Source organism: Eufriesea mexicana, unplaced genomic scaffold, assembly GCF_001483705.2.
Source record: "Eufriesea mexicana isolate 0111107269 unplaced genomic scaffold, ASM148370v2 scaffold474474835, whole genome shotgun sequence".
In the NCBI taxonomy this organism is placed as follows: domain Eukaryota; kingdom Metazoa; phylum Arthropoda; class Insecta; order Hymenoptera; family Apidae; genus Eufriesea; species Eufriesea mexicana.
Genome location: NW_016907960.1, coordinates 135,652 through 157,812, shown reverse-complemented (window position 1 = coordinate 157,812; position 22,161 = coordinate 135,652). Strand labels below are relative to the sequence as shown.

Below are 22,161 nucleotides of genomic sequence, written 5' to 3'. Positions count from 1 at the left end.
TGTGAAGTTGTTGTGTGTAAAGTGTAAAATGGAAGGTTTGTTGCCTTAATCAAGTTCAATGTAAATAATTCCTTCCATACATGTCTGGAAGGAGTATAGATATTATTGCAGAAATGATGTTAAACACCGTTTGTTACTTACTTCAGAGATAGCACTGTAGAAATGACTCCAAAATGGAAGGTATGTTGGTCTTGTATAGGTTATACGTTCATTATGATTTCATAGTTATATTACGGACAAATTTAAATTAATATATTTAATGTTACTATTAAATAATAGACCACTAGCTCAGAATCTACTTCAACAACCAGCTCTGGTTCTTCATCTAGTAGTTCTTCAAGTTCAGGCAGTGAATCCAGTTCATCCGATTCAGAAAATTCTAGTAGTTCTGCTAATAGTCAAAAAGCATCTGATACAGAAAGGATAAAGAAGAAAACAACATTCCCTCCTAACAGACATGGCAAATCTAAAACTGATGTAGCTGCTATTCCATCAGTAGAAAATAAAACTAAAGAAAGAGTACCACCAAAGAGTAGACCTGTGGTATATTCTTCAGAATCGGAAGAATCACCAAGTAAAATAAAAGCAACGACAAAAAGAAAACCACCTGCAAAACCAAAAGCAACTGCTACAGTAGCTCCTGTTGTAAAACAACAAAGACCACCAGCTAAATCACTAGTTAGTACTGGCCAGCAAAAAAATGCACCAAATTCTAAATCAGTTGTTAACAAGCTAAACAAACCCTGTAGTAAGAACATATTTATTTTAAATAACTTTGTTTTACTGTAATTTTACTTTCATTCAATAATTGATAATATTTTTTCTTTTAAAGCGTCTGCAAGTACTAATGGGAAAGGTCCTGACAAATCTGTAAAAACCACTTCAGAACCTGTGCAAAAGAAGTTAAAAAAAAAGAGCATATTCAGCCCTGAGAATAGTAGTGAAAGTGATGGTGGTATTGCAACAAAAACAAACTCAACAAAACCTATAAATAGCTCTACAAAGTACACAAAGAATCAGCAATCTAAGCCAAAATCAAATGATGCAAAGCAAAAAACTGTTGTTCCAAATAGATCCAGTATGTTACTTCCACATCATTTTATAATATTTATAATATTACCGATACTTATAAGCTTTTTATTTTATTGTGCTAGATTTATTAACTAAGTCAGTGCAATTACAAAAATCAGATAGCTCTGCAAGTTCAAAGAGCTGTTCTGCAGGTTCAGGTTCTTCGGGATCCACAGATAGTAGTACTGATTCCGAGTCTTCAGAAAGTGTTGCAAGCCCACAACCGCAAATAAAGAAAAAAGATATTCAACCGAGTGTAACAATAGGCGCCACTGCAAATGTTCCACCAAAGCGACCTTCTGCAACGGTTGCGCCTGTAAAACCACAAAAGTGTACAAAACGACAGGGTAAGTAACTATAAACGTTTTTAATTGTAATCATTTGTTACAAATTAAAAAGAAATTAATCGTTTATTTCGTTTGATGACCAGGTACATTAAAAAGTGAGGATGAAGCTGACGCGTCCGCGAGTGAGAAAGAAATGGACGAACATGGAGAAACCGGTACGTCGAAAGGAACAACTAAAGGGAAACGGAAGCTTCAAACGCGAAAAGGAAGCAAGTTACTTCAACTTCAAACAAAGGCGGCCAGCGATTCGGAATCCGATACAGGTACGAATATATTGTAGGAATAAGCCATAGAATGCAATATTTCACTACTAACCCTATACACCTCTCCTGTCTCCTTATGCATTACGTTTCCATTTAAAAAATTGGTATCTTCCTAAATACTGTCTAACACGTTTTACTTAATACGAGTATTATTAGTTGCATATCCTTAGTATACATTAGTTTCCATTTATTTTTCCCTTTATTATTTTTATATTGAACAGTGTTGCTTTAGAAATTAAACTAACCAACTGTTTTCGTATTTCCTCCTTCCATAAGTTCAGTTCCTTCTACCAACCTTTTATTGCAACCCCGTTTTCAGTCTCAATGCATATAGGCATATTGTTACTGTAGTACCACCGTCCTCTCGTAGTAAATGTCTCTAAATACATTTCGATTACTTGATCGGATAAAGTCAGAAATGTTAGCATGAATATCTTGAAAAGAGGCGGGTAGAGAATTTTCTGCAGGCGGTGGATTTAGGACTCTATGCTGCCTCCCTAACACAAAAAAGCAGTATTTGCGGTTCTGGATGGATGGATTGGACATATATATGGCCCGTAGGAATCCACTGGTCGATGGGACAATCATTTCGTATACAAAAAAGCATGTCCAAGGTGTCCTAAGATGCAGATACAGTCTTTTTGCTTACGGCGGCAGTATGGTTCTCAGGTACGGAAACGGTAGCGTGTAAACGTATCCTGCAAATTCCGCTGATCCGGTGTGATTTATCGAGAGTAGCTGAGAGCAAGAGGAGTACCAGCAAATCACCCGTTAAACGTGCCGGGCCTAGCACCGCAGCCAGACATTCGTCCGGAACCAACAGAATACCACAGAACAGTAGTTCCTCGAACGCTACAAGTGGAAGATCTGGGCAAGGCAGTTATGGTCGTACACGCGTAAACAAGGAAAGAGAATGTCCTCTAGCACCCACATGCGATTCGCGGGGTCATCTCTCCGGAAAGCTCGATTCGCATTTCACTTTAGAGGCTTGTCCTCTGTATCATAACACTACGCCGCAAGCTTGCGTGTAAGTAACATTTTATTGCCACTTAAACCGTACATTCTGCGGATACAGTACGAAAATACTCTTTCCTCTTCAGGGAGTTCTATAAAGAAAGGAAGAAGCGCGAAGAGGAACGAAAGAAAGCCGTAACATGCTTGGCGAAAAAGTCCCCGAAGGGGTTGCATCAAACAACGGAACAACGAAACTACCAGTTGAAAGTAAGAGAAATGAGAAACAAATGGAAAGGAAGTACCGGCGATGGAAACGAAAGCGACAGTAGCTGTGAACTTCAAGGAAACGAGAAAGATCGTCAACCACGTTTAACGAATCTAACTCCGGAATACGATCTAAAATTATTTATGGAAGCACAAGCGATCGCCAGCGAAAAGATCGTAAGTGGAAGGATGTGCTTTGCTTTCCTTTCTATCGTACGATTTATTCAATGCTTTTTGTTTACAGGAGAAAGAACTGAAAGAGTTAGATTATGACGGCGAAGGTAGAAATGGCGGCGGCACGAGAGTCATTGAAATGGGAAAATGGGAAATGGAAGTGTGGTACCAAAGTCCTTATCCAGAAGAATTTAGTCGCGCGCCAAAACTGTACCTCTGCGAATATTGTTTGCGATATGCGAAAAGTCGTCAAGTTTTAAGAAGGCATAGAGAGAAATGTCTGTGGAGACATCCGCCCGGACACGAAGTTTATAGGTTAGTAAACGGATGCAAAAGCTATATATGTATTTTGTCTTATGCATATATCTTTTCTCTAAATATTTCGTATTTTGTTTCTCGCACAGGAAGGACAAGATAGGAGTATGGGAAGTCGACGGGAAACGCTACAAGCAATACTGCCAGAATCTCTGCTTGCTGGCAAAGTTCTTCTTGGACCACAAGACGTTGTACTACGACGTCGAGCCTTTTCTTTTCTACGTGATGACGATTGGCGACTCTGAAGGTTGTCACACGGTCGGATACTTTAGCAAGGTGAGTTTTTTACATCGCATGCCAAAATAAGAGTAAAACGTTATCGAATGTTCGGGCACATTGTGTATTTTTAACGCTAAAATTCGCGGTAAACAAATAAATAATATCTCTCGACGCGAGTGCCGATTAACGTTTTGCGCAACGCACGTTAAATTATAAAGTAAGTTGTAGGAGAAGGAATGATGCAAGCATCTTCTCGATGCGAAACATTGAACAAATATTTTCATAAATCATTTATCAGCGAAGATATTATTTTCCGGTACGAATTGTACGAGCGGAAAATTACTATATCGAAACGAGGGATTCCTTAATATAATAAAAGCGGACAATGCTGATGGACCTTGTATTTGCCGGTTGTGTCCAATACGGTTAAAAAATAAAATCAAGCGAGGCATAAAAGAAAAGTTCTTCGGGCGTTTCTTATTGGCACGAATCTCGTAGCGACAAGTTACCAACGGCGATATTAATGCGAAGCACGTGCTCGTACGTGCGCGACTGTGCGTGGACGATGGTGTCCGTTGTACTTGTGTCGGTTAGCACTTGCGTAAACGGGGCCCACGTTTACGTGGTAGGCGTTCCTATCGTACGACCCTCGCGGATAATATTAAAATCGTTTAGCCTATTAAAAAGTGACGTTTCATCTCGCCTTTACGTTCTTTATTTTCTTCCATTTTTTTCCCTCGGTGATATACTAGTCCGCGTAACGTGCCATAGCCTGTTCTCTCCTATTCGTTGCGACACGTATTCGAGTAGGACGGTCAATTCGAAAAGCGAGAGAAGTTGCTAGAAATTTCCGGATAGGCGTGACCCGTGAGAACACAGGCGTAGCCTGAGATTCGAAACACGCGAACGGGCAAATCGTCATCCATTCGCGGTCATCGTAGAAAATTTATATTCGTAAGAAGAATGTCATTCTTGTTTTTATCTTGTGGTTTACTAGGCCCGTAATGGCATTCACGTAGCCTGTAGGGATTACACGAACGAGGGTGTGTATCGCGAAGAGGGTGTCTCGTATCCGTGACCCCTCTTTACCCGAGCACTCCTGGTCTGGTTGGCCAGGATGTCGGTGGGAGAGCGGAGAGCGCTACGCACGCCTATTTACTGCGGAACAGCATCGCCGGAGTCGAAATCTTTACCGACGTTCAATGACCTCTGACCCTGGCAAGACGCGCCGATCTGCACCGTTCCACCCCCTATCACGACGGGTGGGCGGAACGGCGGGAGGGAGGGTGGGTGACGAAAATTTCCTTCAACCCCGAGCAAACGTTTGCGCCTGTTTCTTTTGTTCTCGCCATTTTCTTTCATTCTTTCTCTCAAACTCTCAAATTCTCGTCCTGTGCTACGAGAGAGAATACTCGAGTCCTGTAAAAGTGCAACTCTCTCGAATTTTCCCCGACATCTGCTCCATCGCTCCTCTCGTTAGGATATCTAGAACGAATTGTTTTCTCTCCTCGGAAGAACTCCTTCTCGTTCTTCCAGCTTCCACGCGTCTCCGTTATCAGGTCTGAAATTCTCCACGGGCATTCAACTCCTACGTTCTCCAAATTCCAGGGCCATCGAGCGTTCATCATCCCTCGAATCGTTGTTCTCCGACTAGCCTGGAGACGGTCCCGCGAAAACCCGATAGCTCGATAATTCCGATATCGATCGTTCCGCTTGAATTACAACAAAGGAGCGACGAGCGTGTTCTTACCGGGCAACAGATTGCGTTACACACCTTGCAAAAGGGCGTACTCCGCGGAGAGAGAGCCGCTTCCTGCATCCGCAGCGGCGGTGGCGGCGGCGACAGCGGCGGTGGCAGCGGCAGCAGCATCAACAGCAGCAGCAGCAGCAGCAGCAGCAGCAGTACCAGCACCAGCAGCAGCAGCAGTAACGCGGAGTCAAAATCTTTATAGACGTTCAATGACCCCGACCCTGGCCAGACGGTCGTAGGATGATGGTGGTGGTGATGGCGGCGACGTACAGAGAGAGGGATGACGGGGATGGGTGGCTCTGGCGTACGTACGCTATGCGCTTACGACGTGCAGTACCAGGTGGGTGGTTTAGGCGAGTGGGGGATGCCGACGGCGGTGGTGGTAGCTGCAAAAGGGGGATGGTGGTTGCAGAGGACGATGGAGAAGGGATGGTAGGGCGGCAAGGGGAGAGAGGGCGTCGCCTGGCATCGGGTCGTCAACCTTTCTGCGGCACTGCGACGTCGGGGTCGTTATTATTTCCTCCTCCTCTGCCACCACCTCCTCCTCCTCCTCCGCCACTTCCTACTCCCGCGGCCGCTGCTTCTCTCTTACGTCTTTCTCTTTCTCTCTCTCTCTCTCTTTCTCTCTGCATCATCGCCATTTCTTCCTTCGCGATCTTCTCTTCTCTCGCTTCTCGTCTCTTCTCGATATCCGAAACCTCGGGACGTTCGACTCCTCGTCCAAGTTTTCCGACTCTGCTCTGCTACTCGCGATCTTTCGCCATCTCCCGTGGTATCCCTTTGTTAACCGTCCAACTCGCGAAACGCCTTATCTTGACATCGGTGGCCGATGTCGCTCTAATTACCGGAGCTTTCGAAAATCTTCGTGTTCGGCGCTCCATCTTCCGCGAGTACGATCCTTTTTAGCCGACTCGCGTCACCTGGAAACGAGGATCTCGCGATCAGCGTGCCGGGACAGAGGATGGAGGGATTCCTCCGACGAGAGGAATCGCCGGATGAGGAAGAAAAACGGAGTGGCGTTCGCGGAATCGATCGGTCGAATTGTCCGGTAGCGAGCTGGGATATTTCTTCTTCGTATCTTGCGGTTCTCCCCTTGCTTGACCTCGAATAATCCGGACGTTGGCCTTGAGACTGCAGGCCATTGACCCGGGCTAGACAGCCGTTGACCTTGAGTAATCCGGGCATTGACCCGGCGCATCGAGCCGGCTAACTCGGGGAGATCTAGACGTTGACCTTGGGCGATACTAGTCGCGACCTTGAATGATTCGCCCCACGTTTGGTGGAACAAGCGGCGTGGCGATGTGCACACACGGCACACACACGGTGCCACACACAGAGAGCGGAGACGCGTTGCGAGGCGAGAAACGCGGTGGAAGTTTTCGCGCGAACGCGAGGGGAGCAAAACGAGCGGACGAGAAGAGCGAGCCGAGTGTGCACCTACTGAATTTATAAATTTCGTTATTAACCACGCCGTCCACGCCTCCCTTTGGTACATTAACGCGCCACTCGGTGTGCTCATCCTGCGTGTGACGTAGAATTTTTATCAATTCGGAGGCAGCCGAGCAGAAATTAAAAGGGGGTCGGATCGAGGCGTGAACATTTACAGCTTCCGGCCGTGCTTACTGAGACATGAAAAGAAGCTTCTCTCCGGTGAATTTCGAGAAATCCCATTCCTCTCTCGTTCCTCTATCCCGCCGTTCTCCAACCCCTCGTCTCCTGCGCCACCTTGAGAATCTACACGGTCTCGAAGGTTAAGAGAAAGAATGGAAAGGAAAAACGGGCTTCGGAACGGTTAAATGTCGCGATAACAGTCTATCTTTCCTTTCGTATGCGCGATACGGGCAAGGGAACGGCCTTTTTCGAGTCTCGTGCACCGTACACCAGCGCGTATACGTACACGCGCGTGCATCGGATTAAATATGCCTCTGTCGGACGCTTATAATTGCTGTTTACGACACGTACGATAATGCCGCTCGTAATCGTAATGCAATACAGTTTATACATTCGAGAGGCCCGTATTCCTTTAGATCCCCGAAAAAGGAGAAACGCGTGTCACGTGAAATCCAGACGGAACCGGTTTTCGGGGCCATCGGGTCCAAGATACGCACAACGGGGCCCTGTCCTGCTCCTGAAATCCTTGTACCTTCCACTGTCCGAGGATCCAGCAGGCTGTTCTAGTAAAACGAGATTTTCGATAGCCTTCGTGCTCCGTTCCACCACCGATCATCCTCCACGTATCGGATCATAAACGGTCCGCGTAATCGAGAGGATCCCTCTGCCATATCCGCTATACCGGATAGCATCCACCGATTCCAGCGCGATTTTCCAACCCGGGCAAAATTCCGTTTCGTTGACGCTATTGCGTCGCGTACTCGAGATCGCTGTACCCCGCCGCGGTCATCCTAATTTCCACTCGAGCAACGCGTCGTCCCACCTGCCAGCAACCCGAGGAAAGTTCAAGACGGCGGGAATTCGATACCTTTCGAAAAGAAACCTCCGCCAATTAACGCGCCGATGAAGACGTATCTGCTTGCAATATCCCAGACGAACGTTGAACGTTCGAGTCTCGGGGGCAAGAAAAGAATATACGCCGGCTGAGCGTATGCGGCGTGTTCCGAGCAAACGAGACGACGGCATATCCTCTTACGTAGGTATTCCAGACAGGATCCCGCGTGAACGAAGAGGAAAAAAAGGGGAAAAAAAGACGAGGAACACGACACGCATGTCGAACACCGGCACCTACACACCACAATACGCTCCGTCCTTTCCTGCTTCCATGATACGGATGAAAGAGTGTCTTTCGTCGGAGACAGGCGAGAGTGTGTCTTAAAAGCGGGAATAAATCCGCGAAACTCGGCGACGTATTCGAATCACGTCGCGTTATCAAAGTCGACAAATCGACACAGAGAGAACTGGCCGATCGCGACGTTTCCGTTCGCGTACATTACCGTGTAGAGAGGGGACGATAATTCCTTGCAAAAGTTCATCCGAAAGCTTGGAGGTGGTAATGGTGGAAAAGGCGTTGGGAATCGGTAGACGGTGTATCCGTGGAGTCGCGACGATCCACGGCCACTCAGGACTCGTTTGCCTAACTTCCGGTGGTGCGCCAGTTAGCCCGTCACGAACCGTTCCAGTGTATATGTCCTGAATAATGCATACAGAAATGGAACGAGCCGGGTACCTTCTAGAAACGACGAGAGCGAGAGGGGAAAAGCGAAGAGAAAAAGGGGATAGCGCGGAGAAAAGGATTAAGAGGGAGGTAGCTGAGAAGCTGGCAAAAGGAGAGAGAGAGATTTGCAGGACCAAGAACGACGTTGGACCGATGTTTGCGACGCAATAAATAGACAGGATTTGACAACGTTTATGCCTCCGAAAGAGCCGAGGATCCGGCAAAAGCACGGGAGTAAAGACGAATGAAAGCGCGGAGGGAACGTGGAGGATCGCGAAACGAGAAGAGGGAAAAAGGAAGAAGAGGAGGCACAGGAATCGTCGAGGAGAGGAGGATCAGCGTGGAATTTAAACGGACGTGAATGTTTGGAAATTTTCTCCGTTTTCTCTCGCTTTAAGCGGCCCTTTCGTCCCGACAGAGTGGCAAACATGATGGGCGTATCTCGAATAGGCGACGTACAATGGTTTTAACGAGTACCTCGGCGAGGAGACGACAGCGACGACGAGGAGGACTACGACGACCACGAGGACTACGACCTGGATCGAAAGCGGCATTTTTATCTTATCAATCGCGTTAACACCGCGAGCGAATTTAACGAGACGGGCACTGCGTATCCTCCGGAGCGAAAGAGGACTGTGCGTAACGCGTAAATACGTAGAACCCGAGGCGTTTACGTGTACCCGAAGGACGTAGAAAGATGGAAAGCATCGGGGAAATAACGGAGAAGAAACCGAGAAGAGGCTAAAGGCGAAACATAAACGCCGCGGGATCTCTTTGAATGCTGCGAGAAATTTGATTTCGGGGATAAATTTATTTATCAATCGAGCGTCTGAGAGAAGGCGATAAAGTCTTCTACGAGTGGCCTATGAGGTAGGACGAGGGGACGGAGAGAAAAGTGGAGGAGGACGAGACGATAGGAGGGAAAAGCAAAGAAGAAAAACGGAGAAAAATAGAGAGGCAGGACATGACTGGGCGAGGTAAGAAGAAACGAAGGGACAGAGGGATGGCGCAAAGGAGACAAAGGGAAAAGCTGGTGCAAGAAAGGCAGTCAGAGGGTCGGTCAATTTTCCTTAAAAATATCCCGCAGACGTGGTGCGAGGCGGAAAAGGGAAGGAGCAAGAGAGATATAGGGTGAGAGAGTGGCGGGGAAGAGGTGGCGGCGCGCGAAAGGGACTGCAGGAAAGCAGAAAAGGAAAGGGATGACGTAGGGTAACATGGGAGTACGAGGACGAGTAGTAGTAGTAGAGGTCGTCGATACGATACGCGGCGGCCTCTTGGAGAAGAGGTTGGGGTAGGCTCGCCCAACCCTCCACCTCCAACCACCTCGGTCGAACTTCCCCTCGACCTCTCCTCTTTCCTCCCTGCAAAACCTCACCCCGACCGGGGTCGATCGATGCCAGACAGTCCTGTTCACACGACCAAATCCCGCCGAATACACATCGTCGTCCCTAGAAGTTGGGGTAGGGTAGAGGCTCCTAGCTCTAGCGCCGGCTCCGGCTGCAGCTCTGACTCTAGCTCTAGTTCCCCACCTCCTTCTCCTTTTTCTCCCCCCTTCTCCTCTACCTTCTTATCCTTGTCGCGTCGTCGCCACGAGTTTTGCTTCGGCTTCTCCTTCAGCCTCTTCCTCCTCGTCCTCCGCCCCTTAGTCCTCCTCTTTTCGCGCGTACTCGACCACGATGTCATTATCCACGTCGTGTTTCATGACAGAGAGCCGCAAGTGTACCGTCGTGGTTTCCAGTTTCCCGTACCACCTTTACACACCTATCTCCCCTTCCGTTTCTTTCTCTCAATCGGTTACGAACCTATCGTAGCCAAGAAAAATCCACGTGGCTGGAGCTTCCTCTTCGCTCGTCTTCCTTCTCGCTCGTGTATTCCGCTCTAGAGACAACGCCTTATCGCGTCCTTCGATTCCACCGTCCCGGACAGATTCTTCGGATGTTGCTCGTTGTTTTCCTTTCAGACCTTGACCTTTGTCCCCGACCAAACGAAGCTTTCCTCGTCGACGATCGTTCGCTACGCGGAACAGCTTCGTCTTCGTCCCCCGCGCGCGAAAAAACGCGAAGAGGGACAAAGTCGTCTGCGATTCCACGCTCGTCGACAGGGTTCCAGATTAGCTGGCGCAACCCCGGCGTCGAAAATACATTTCTCGACACGGGAAAGCCCCTGTATGCTCCACGTTCCTCCGACGCACTCGCTGTCCCTCGTATAGCGTCCGCTCGCGAGTAGGCTAAAGCGAGCACATGTCGGGAACGTGAAGACGAGTCTTCACGAAATTATCATCCGTGGCATTGATCGGATATCCAGTCCGGAGCTTTCATTTTCCTCGGTGCTCCGTGATCGTGCCTAAGCCCATTGTCCCGGCGACGTCCATTTCGAAATTCGACACGGCCATCTTGGCTCCACGAGCGTGAAGTTAGGAACAGCCGAGGAAACTCGGAATCCATAGTCCGATGCAAGTTCTTCGTCGTTATAGTCGAGAGTGATCGTTCCGTTCGGACATAGGAGACAAAAGTTCTTGCACACTTGACCGCGACCACGATCGTTACTCCAGTCCGTGAAAAGTTTTAATTTCTGGTCGGATAGACGTTGGTCGGACGAAGGATTGTCCGTTGGATTGATTTACCGTTCAGCGTTGAGGTATATGCGCAGGAAATCTACAAGGGGGCCGGAGCGAACGGGCGAACGCGCTTTGGGTTCGGGCCAAAAGGAAAGCGGTGTTCGCTCGAAAGGAACCAAGGGAGCCGAAGGGACGGGTAATTAATAAGTCCGCAAAATTTTTCGCACACAGGGGACGACCAGTCTGAGACCTATCGGGTAGTCGTGACGATTTCTCTTTGGATTTAGAGGTTCGCGATGGCGTCCGGGGATAATCCGTAGGACCGTTAGACCCTCTGGTTTTCCGAGTGTACCTGCCATTGATAAATTCACGTCCCTGGAGACAGGCCTCATCGGAACGCGTTCGACCGGCAAACTTCCAGGGTCCTAAACGAAAATTCAAACAAATAAATCTCGTAATCGTTGCGAGCACGATAGAAAAGCACGGTAACGGAATCTCGTTCGACGGTTGGTACATCATGTCCCCGGGAATTGGTGAAAATTTTCCATTCCATTAGCGGCGAAGTTGCGCGTGAAAGCAGTCGATTCTCCCGCGTTCCGATCACGCCGAGCACACGGAACTTCGCGCACACCCCGTATGTTAAGAGGAACGCTTTGTTCGGTATAAAGAAAGTGGAGGAGGAAACTCGGTGCATCTAAATATAGAAGTGACCGTCGCGAGGAGCTGTATAACCTTTAAGCGACGTTCACACCGCGTCCGACTGTGTATCACTCGAATATTCGCGAGGGAAATGACAACGAGCTAACCTAACCTAGCGAGCGTACATTTCTCTATCCTTCTTGTCTTATGCAACGGTTTTCTACGACTCGAAAACCATCGTGATCGTACGATATCGACGGAATACTTGTCGATTCCGATATTCCGTGCAATAAAAATCGGAGCAACAGTGAACGATCGTCCGTGGCGACAAGTTCGCCGGGAGAAAGGAAAAGAGAGGATTATTAGCCGGGTCTCGTTACCGCGCGCCACCTAGACGTTCGTTCACCTACGCACACCTCGCGCGCAGCGACGTCTCGCGACGTGTTTATGAGCGATCGAGAAACGAGGCGAGATAGAACGTACGTAGAATGTACGTAGAACGTACGTAGAACGTACCTAGAACGTAGATAGAACGTACGGTCGGTCGGTCGCGTTCCGATGCCTCTATCGTCGCACGTGTGCCCGCACTTTATGGCGCGACGATACGCAGAAAAGGATACTGACCGATCGAAAGCCTTTTACGAGATCGACGCAACGTCGACGACGGAACTCCTTCGCGCGGCCGCGATCGATAACGACCGGTGGCGTGATCGTTCTCTCCAACCGACGCGTATACGTACGTACGAGAGAAGCTTATCGGCGACGCGATTCGCGCCCATTCGTCGCTTTGTTCGTCACACCCGACCCGCGAGCAACCGTGGGCAATCGCGGGGAGAGGAAGAGGCAAGGAACGACGCGAAGATTCGATCGGGAATCGCTTCGGGCTGCATCGCAACGAGATATCGAAATATTTATAGCGAGCGTCTCCGTTCGATGTCCGCCATTTATCCGAGTGATCCTGCCCTTTTGGCTGTTTTACGCGATTATACGCGTTAAGTCATCTGTGGAATAGGTTAGGTTTCATTCGACGACGGGATTTTCGTCCATTATTTTTCGCGCGATGAATACAGGGACGATTGATTTTTCGTACGGTCAAAGTCACCGGTTGCGATCGTTACTACGGTACTACTCGCCACGTTGCCCCGTTTCGTGGATGAAAGGAGACGGGAAGAGAGGCCGGTATCGATTCTCCGGAAGGCTATATCTATAAAAGAAGCTGTGCCGGATTCGTCTCCACGCGGTGGGACTCGATGCGCTTCGAGTTTTCGGGATTCCCGGTGGAAGAGAGGCGAATTGGGCGGACTCGGATAGACCGTTGGTCGACAAGATTTTTCCTTCTTAAACAGAGGGACTGGAAAAAAAACACGGTTCGTTTCGCGACGATGTGACTCGAGCAGTCTAGTCGTGGCCGATCGATTTTGTCGAATCGTTTCTTCGACGTCATCGTCGTCGTCGTCGTCGTCGTCGTCGTCGTCGTCGTCGGCAGCCTCCACTTCGGGTGACGGTAGACGCGTAGGGAAAAATAGGGAAAAAGGAGGAAAAGCGATGTGTAAGGGGCTTTCTTGCGTGGAACTCGCACGGTGGGGACTCGAAGACGTCCCTGAGTGGAGCAGAGACTACTGGCCCAAGGACGTCGCGGGGCCCAGATTCTACTCTTCTCCTCTCCTTCTCTCCACGCTCGCGCTTCTCTTTCTCTTCCTTTTTCTTCGTGTCCCTCTCCACGCTCGCACGCCACCGATACACCGCCCCGCGCTCCCGTCTCTGTAAAAGTTCATCCGAGCAGCGTGGCGTGGTTCTGACCATATTTCGTCTTCGGCTTTTAGCAATTGGTCCGCTAGATGGCTCGCCGGACTATCCGAGATGGCCTATCCGCGATACTCATCCATAGGGCCCACACCTTTCTTCTCTTTTCTACGCTTTCACCTTCCCTTCTCCCTCTCTCTGTCTCTATCTCCCCTTCTCTCTCGCCCCTGTACGTGTCTCTCCTTCCCCATCCCACGGCCAACACAGACGCATAGACATGGCCCCACACGCGTAGACGGGTCCGTACAAGCATGGGCGAGTCTTCTCGAGTTGTGTCCTTCGAACCGTTGCTGCCCCACTCGGCAGTTAGCAACAGCACGGCTGCCACGGCCGGAAATACCGGGTGTTCGAGTTGTACTGGGTTCGCTGCCAACGAAATGGGACCGAGGGGCGTACAGTGATTAACGACGGATTCTACGCGCGATGGCCCCGAAAGGATCCACCGCGCAGACGCGGAACGCAGCAATTTTCGTTCCAACGCATACGCTCGACCTTCGAACCCAGCGCCATCTTCGAACCTAATCTTTCTCCATCTTTCTCCACGGTTGTTGGAAAAATTCACTCTATCGTCCACAGACGTAATCCACTATTCCGGATCGAGAAACCAGACTGCTTCTTCCTTCTCAGAGACAGGATCCAAGCAAATTTTCCTCTCTTTCGGGCCCCCTGTGTTATCTATCGAAATAGGCATTCCGCGCTACGATTGTCGCGACGTGGGCAATATTTGCAATTTTTGTTCTCTCTTTCCTCGTTTTGTTTCTCTCTTTCCTCGTTTTGTTTTATTTCCTTCTATTTTCCGTCGCGTGCACTCGGACGAAAATTAAATTTACCCGAAAGCTCCGATTTTCGAGCGCTCTCCATCTCTCCATATGCATGCCGCTGTTTACCGGGTAAATTTGCTCTCTGGGAAAAACGTCTCGGGACCGGGATCGAGAGGAAACAAGGGGAGAGAAAATGGAAACAATCGGAATTCGAAGGTGCAAACTTGGCCACGTGATACGGATACTCGGATTTCGAGTTCCACGGGGAAGATACTCCCATGGATTTCGTACAGATGTAATTCGACGCGAGATTTATCTAATCTGACGTTGGCCGCGATACACGTAGAATGCACGCTGACCGTAGGTGTACGCCCACTCCGGTGTCACGGTAAAAATACGTTCTCGAAAAATTGACGTGTTCATTCGCGAGGCAACCGGGGTCTATATTTAAAACGAGATATTTCCACCGGCCCGTTTCCACGCGTTCCTTCCGTCCATCTTTCCAAAATCCCAATTCGAACAGCCCCGCGGATCACGCGGAGGGGTCAGACGATGGCGACGTACTGCGCGAGGAATCGTTTAATAAAACATATTACGGCTTCCTCGAACGACTCGTGGTCGAAAATATCGTTAACCCATTGTGTTTTTCACGTGACGAAGGTCGCGACGCATTTTCGTCGCGTTAACGTCATAATACTCGCTGATTGTGTCTGCTGCACACGCAGCCGCCTGGGCGGAGCGTGTCGAGTGTGCTAACCGTGCTACCAACGAAAATATTATTCTGCTTTTCCACGTAAACACCACTGTGTTTCGACCTTTGAGATGCAATTCGTCTGGCTACAAAGTAGCGCGAATCCTAAATATCGTCTGGTAAACCCGATATTTCACGCGATCAGTCACCTTCTCGCTCGGAGACAAATTATTCGACGAGTCGATAGAAATTTTCGCTATGTGACCAAATTATGATGGAGTATACCAATATTTCCAAGACTTTCCTTTTCAAAGGTCTTTATTGGACTGATTGCACTTCGGCTCGAAGGGTTCGGCAGCCTTCGACAGATCGTCTCGCCATTGGTAGTCTTTAAGTATTTAGACTTTTAGATCCTAAACAGTCGGGGACTCTGCCTGTCGTCCGACTGTTTACGTCGTCTATTCTAAGGATCGCACAGATGAAAAATTTGGTGAAAAATTTTTGGTGGGGAATCGTTAGGGCAGAGTTTTTAAGGCGATAAGGCTAAAATCGGTGTCGTGGGAATGGGACGAGCGTCGCGGCGATAGGAGCGATATCGTGGCTAGATTTGCACCACGGCGTGGAGGCTACTCGAACGGATACATAAAAATTCCCACTCGTTATGTTCCAGGAAAAGAGCTCTTTCCTCAATTACAACGTGTCCTGCATTCTGACGCTGCCGCCTTATCAGCGCCAGGGATACGGCCGACTGCTGATCGACTTCAGTGAGTATGCACGGTTTTTACGGGCGTCGCGTCCGCTCAACCTTGGCGCGAACCAAGGAGAGGATGACGACATGCCCACGAACGAAATCGAAAGGATAGCCGAATTAGGAACCGGAGTTTATAGGAACGCCTCCGCGGTTTCCGTGGTGTGGTCTCTCGTCGACGTTGCGGTCGCTGGGATTGAAAGGCGTCGTCCGGCACGCGCTGCAACTCCACGGTTGTCGAACGAGCATCTCGTCGGTTTTCTGTCATTGAACAACCGCAGCCGTCCCGTGCCGCTTAAACTCGCGTCTTCCTGTCAGGACTTTCCGTCAACCTTCCTTCGACCTTAGACCTCTTTAACGCGATTACTCTCGGCCGCGTGCAACCCAGTCTGCTCCGAGATCTGATTCGCGCTTCGACCAGTCGCCACGAATCGGTGTCGGTTCCCCTGCGACGCGGAATTCCCGAGGAAACGACAGAGAACCGGGAATAAAAGGGAAAAAGCGGAAGGAAGAAGAAAAAAAGGAAAAAGAAGAAGGGGAAACTAAGACGCACACGATGGCGATCGATTTGGCGTGTCTCCGGGTATTTCCCGCGATTCAATCCAGCGATCCGGATGGAAAGAACGGAATGGTCCGTTTCCCCTCATTGTCCCCTATTTACGCGTCTGGTGAACGTCGCGGAAGAGAAGGAGACGATGGGAAAGAGAGAAAGAGGGAAAGAGAGGTGAAAAAAGAAGGGAAAAAGAGTACAACGGCTGGTGAGTTACGAGCGTCTCCGTTGGCGTAAAGTCGCTCGACTCGAAAGCCCTCCCCGGGCGACCGCGGCGGGACGGCGTGTACACCGCGAAGCGTAGCGTTGATAATTAAACGTGGGCTTTTTGCCGTGACGTCATTTTCATTGATGCCGACGAGTCGAGGCAGGAGTATGGGTCGCGCGCGTAGGGGTAGCGCGTCAGACTCAGGGAGAAGGGAGTACGGGGCTAGGTGGCTGGGCTTGTGGGTCGACGTACTATGCGTCGGACGAGAGTCGTTGGAATCGTAGTCGGGGGTTTAGCCCTGCCAGCTTTTCCGCAGGGGATGCCGCGGCGCGAGAGACGTTACTTGGACTCGGCGGTGGCGGCGGCATCGTCGTCTTCTTCGTCGTCGTCGTCGTCGTCGTCGTTGTCGTCGTCGTCGTCGTGGTAGTGGTGGTGGTGGTGGTGGTGGTGGTGGTGGTGGTGGTGATGGCGGTGGTGGCGGCGGTGGTGGTGCCGATGCTGCTGGTGCTAGAGATGGCGGCGGTGGCGGCGTGGATGGTAGTGGTGGTAAAATGGTACCGCGGTAGTGGTGGCGGTAGGAAGGGTGGTAGTAGTGACGGATAGGGGAGGGCGTAGGTTGGAGTGGAATGGTTGGCGGAAAGTGCGACGCCCGGCGTCTCGCCGCATCGATCGACCCCCACAAACCCCGTACAGTTGGCCGCTGCCGCGTTCTACCTGCTGTTGGCTTATACACGCGTACGGGCGCGCGTATATACACAGACGCGGACGGGATTTGTCTGGTACGCGCGGGGTGTGTCTGATGCACCTTGTTCCATGGAGAAATTTCCTAGTAAAAATTCGATAGAGACGAGACACCGGGTCTGGTTGGAAAATCGCTGGCTGGCCGAGGAAAACCACCGCGTCTGGTTCGCCGTACTACGGCGTGGCGTCGCGACTGAGTTACACGCGGACCACGTGCTCGCGTGACTCGCGTGGTTAGCTGCCGGTTACGGCTAAGGAAACGTACGTTACGCGTGAATCGGGGTACGCGTTCGTCGATAGCGTCATCGCGGTCTGATCGATCGGGACCGATAACCGACACTCGACGAACTTTTAACCGGGAATCGTCTGGTCAGACACACCCTGCGCGTCCTTCCCGGGCTTCCGCGGCGCGAACGAGGAAGGAAGGTATAGGCAGAGAGCTAGCACGGTTCGGCCCTACAGCGATTTCCACCTGGTTCGATTGGAAGCCGAGCGTAGGGCTCGCGATCGTATGACCTCCGGTGACCTCGCCCCACGGGAGCCTCGTAGGGCGTAGGATTGGCAGGGCTACCGACGCCCTTTTCCTCCTCGTAGGGCAGCCGGCACGCGGAAGAGAGGGACGAGAGTCCACGAAGCTTCCCCTACCAGGCTGGCTGTCACGCCGATCCATCCACCCTCCCCTGCTGCTACCATTGCTAGTACCGCTGCTTCCTCTTCGACCCTCGTCGTCTCCTTGTTCTCTCGTCCTTCCAGAGTCATCGTCGATTTTCCTCTTGCTCGATTTTCTACCACCACCTACCATCGCTGCCACCGTCACAGCCTCCGCCGCCTGTACTCGGCATCCACGCCGATCCCAAAAGTCTGCAAACCGAACGAACGCGTAATAAATGCGCCGCTACCTTCCCGAACCTATCGTCGCATCACCGAGAAACAGAAAACCTCCGCGGTGGTAGTAGAATCGGGACGCGAAGAACGCGAGAGAGAGAGAGAGAGAGAGATATGCACACATAGGGGCGCGAGATGGTGGTCGGTGGTGGGAAAGAATCGGGAGAGGGTGGCGCTGGCTGCGGAGATAGAGGGTGGACTGTCCTCTCTCTGGCCGTGGAAGGCTGTACGCGGGGTCCAGGAGCCTGGAGGAGGAGGAAAAGGATGGTCGTTGAACCCCTCAGCCTCCGGGACATCCTGGAATAATCCCGGCACAGGACCGGTCCTCGTAGGCTGCCTCGGATACTCTGCAAAAATCGTCTCGCCTCCCTTTTACCCTGCTCCTCTCTCGACACCTGGCAGTATGATCTCTTTCTCTCCCTCCCTCCTCCCTCCTCTACTTCTGCGTCTGCTTCTTCTCCTTCTTTTTCCTTCACCTTTTAATCGCGAGACACTGTTATCGTCTCGACCTCGATTATTCGGATAATGAGAATTCCGCGGTTATTTCGGGAACGTTGCCGCTCGCTGGAGCTGCTTCCGCGAGGATTTCGCCTGGCCACTGCTGGTCGTTGAACTTTACGGTTTCCGGATGTTCTGGAAACCGACATCGGTGTGCCTGAGAAACGGAAGAATCGTCGTTATCGCGAACGCGAGAGAAAACCATCGCGTCCGCTATCGGTTCCGCGTCTTCTCTTTTTCTTTGGATTTTTTCGAAAAATCATCGATCAACCGGCGAACGTGATGCTTGTTCGTCGTTCGTCCTAACCTCTATCGGGAACTTACGGATAAGCGTTTTGGCACGAGGGTTTGCTGAACGGCATCGAAATGGCCGCGACCAAGTTGGAATATTCTCGGATCGATGCTTTCGCGTGTCTTTTCGAGAGTAACGGCATGCCGATGCAGAATCAATACAGGCCGCGCGTGTCTGCTTCTTACAAATATAACGGATGACCCATAAACGGAGAAATCTCTTTAGGCTAGCCCCGCGTCGCCGCCGATGCAATTTATTTAATTAGTTAATTAGTTCACACGTGAGCAACGTGAAACCTTAAACGTCGGCTCGCATCGCGAATCCTCTAATCTCCTATCTATCCCGTCTAACTCTCTCAGTCTCTCTCTCTCTCTCTCTCGCTTTTCCTATCTCCCTCTCTATTTCTCTCTCTCTCTCTCTCTCTCTCTCTCCCTCTCTCCCCCTCTCTCTCCCCTCTCGAAATATCGCGAATATTCGTAATTCATCGTGACTCGAGCGCCGAAAGTACCGACAACGGACATGGTCTAATTGCAAAAGCCAAGAGTGGTTGGAGGGGGTAATCGCGTGAGATTTCACGAAGATTCGAAAGATCGATTCGAGATCGTTCTGCGAATACGTGTACCCTCCCCCACCCCTCCCCCCTAGTCCATTCCGATTTCTTCGCGTTCTGCCGATTTTTCGCGGATACACACGGTCGCAGGATACATCGTGCAAACGAGGCGTGACGGACATTCAACCAGACTCCAGAAGCGAGTGCCGGACATCGTCAGTGCCGTATACCCCGGCGGGTAGTTCCCCGGAGTTTCTTCCCCCGATAAACGCTATCGCGAGGAAAGTTTAATCGTCGGTTGGGCATCGTGGTCGCGCCGCGGCACGTCCTTTTCCGTGCAAACTGGTTTTACCGATCCGTACTCCACGCGGCGACTCGTCGGATTTGCCTGGGAGGAAATAACGTATCCTAGGCGAAGTTGGAATTATTTTCGATACGGCACTGGCGCCGCGGCATTTCATCCTTCGTCGGTCACTGACACCAGAAATGGCTTATAGCGGTGGCGTCGATTCAGGATGGAGACGTGTGTTATGTGTGTGCACACGTGAACGCGCGCGCGCACATGGTCTCTCTGTACCTATGCGGCTTCGACGACCACCGGTATCTCGCGGAATTGGAATTTCATAGTCCGTCTAGTGGTCCGTGCACAAGGGCGTAATGTAGTGGCCGAGTAACGAGAGGATATTACGGAGGAAATGATAACGAGCTTCTAGGAGAAGTCGTTACTTTGGCCCGGAACGTACGAAACGAATTCGTTGCGCGATAAGGAGGTTAGGTTAGGATCCTTCGCGCATCGAACGTACGTATTCGGCGAGACGAACGAATTCGTACTGGGTCGGTGGCGGATCGATCGATTGACGACACGTACGGTCGATAGAGGAACGTTTCACCTGCCGTTTATTGACCCCTTTCCCCTCCCCTCGCGACACCTCATCGATCAGACGCGAGGAGGAAATTCCTGGCGAACGAGATGAACGAAACGACGGAACGTTATGTGTGTTTTGCGCAGGTTACTTATTGACCAGGGTAGAGAAAAAGATTGGCTCGCCCGAAAAACCCCTATCGGATTTGGGTTTGATCTCGTATCGCAGCTACTGGAAGGACGTTTTGCTGCAGTACCTCTGCAACTTCGGGGGCAAGGAACTCTCCGTTAAAGGTAACACAATACCGCCAGCCGCGGAGCACACGCCTTGCACGCTTTTGACCGATTTACAAGACGCGTTATTTTAAGAGTGTGCCGTTGCAGAGAAAGAGAGAGCGTGTGCCGCTCGAGACATTCGAGCCGCTCGATGCTATCCGTTCGCCCCGTTTTGCATATTGTCTTTCAGATATCAGCAAAGAGATGGCCATTGACTCGTACGACATCGTCAGCACCCTGCAGGCCCTCGGTATGATGAAGTACTGGAAGGGGAAGCATATCATTCTGAAGAAACAGGTAAGTCGTTCATTGTGATTGTAATTCGCCGGTAGAACGTAACAGGGACGAAGAGGTTATCCTTCGTGTCGCGCACGTATCCCCTATTCTCGCGCCGCGTCGTCGTGTCGCGTGATTTATAGCAACCAGCTTTTCGAGGGATCGTTCACGGCGGAGTGAGAGAGATTCGTAACGAAAATCGAGCCGGCGAGCGTGTGCGGCTTTCGTCGTTGTTCCGAAACTTCGACGCGCATATATTACGTTGAACAGCTTCCGCGGAGGGAATCAGCCTCGCAGAACACGCCACGTAACGGAGAAAAACGGTATTGCGCATGGTTCTGCGCGGTCCTTCCTTTCACTCGCCCCGCGCGCCCCCTACCCGTGCCGCTGCATCGATAGCTTGTATATTATTAATACGGTTCGAGTCAGCGAGAGTATCGATCAATCGCACATAACCAATAACGACAGATCGAAATGTATTCGATACAGAGGATCAAAAGTGTATACCGTTTCTCCGTACGATTGGTCGAGGTGTTCCGCTACGAAATGAACGATTTTCACGAGAGGGTCGTCGAGCCGTCGTGTCTCGGGGACGGAAAGGAAAAAAGAAGAGAAGCAAACCGGTGGAGAACCGTTGAAATAATTTCAGGACGTGATCGACGACTACAAGGAGAGGGTGAAGAGACGAGGGCCCGTCTACAAAGAGATCGATCCGGAGTGTCTGAAATGGAACCCCTTCCAGCCTCCCAAGACGCCCTCCGCCTCGAACTAAGGCTTGCTTGCAGCAGGAGCCCGGAATGACGCCGACGCCGACAACCGCGGCCTTCCCCTTCTCTCGCTCCTACTCTCTCGCGCTCGTTCATCGGTGTCGACCAAGGGCGGTGGTCCATCTCTTTCTTCTTCTCCATCGTCTCCTTCGTTTTTCCCTTCTTCTCGTCTTCAGCCCTGTTCTCCTTTTTACTTTCTCCACGCCGTTCGTCGCCTATCGCAAGACTCCGTCGAGTCGTGAGCTACGCGCGCCATGTGGATTACGCGTTCGCCACCGTGCACGACTGAAACCCGTAAAAATCCTTCCAGAGATTCTTTCGTCGGCTCAACCTTCGAGCACCTCCTCCGCAGGACACCGAGGTCGACCGGTGAACACCGATTTCGTCGTGACCTTCGATTACCTCTTTCGATTAACGGAAATCGTGACGTGTCTGGCCTGATCGAAATCGAGAAAGCGATGTCCGATTGAAAATTTCGGGTTCTTACTTACCGACCGGTCGTAATCGTGGTTATCGAAACAATCGCATTAG

General features: G+C 50.6%; 1 protein-coding gene across 3 annotated transcripts; it reads left to right on the top strand.

The window, feature by feature from the left end:
* The first annotated feature begins 8 nt into the window (after positions 1-8).
* chm (lysine acetyltransferase chameau) lies at positions 9-21,635 on the top strand. 3 transcript variants are annotated; one of them, XM_017901043.1, is made up of 13 exons: positions 9-180; positions 280-748; positions 833-1,078; positions 1,155-1,418; positions 1,502-1,681; positions 2,420-2,708; positions 2,782-3,076; positions 3,144-3,388; positions 3,478-3,664; positions 15,648-15,741; positions 20,459-20,605; positions 20,778-20,884; positions 21,513-21,635. In XM_017901043.1, exons 1-13 carry the CDS (start codon positions 163-165, stop codon positions 21,633-21,635), a joined length of 2,664 nt encoding a protein of 887 aa, XP_017756532.1. In that variant the 5' UTR covers positions 9-162. The 3 variants fall into 3 exon arrangements, with proteins under 3 accessions (XP_017756532.1, XP_017756540.1, XP_017756546.1); XM_017901051.1 differs by lacking the exons at positions 20,459-20,605; positions 20,778-20,884; positions 21,513-21,635 and adding an exon at positions 15,866-16,534; XM_017901057.1 differs by lacking the exons at positions 15,648-15,741; positions 20,459-20,605; positions 20,778-20,884; positions 21,513-21,635 and adding an exon at positions 5,216-5,495.
* Positions 21,636-22,161: the final 526 nt, after the last annotated feature.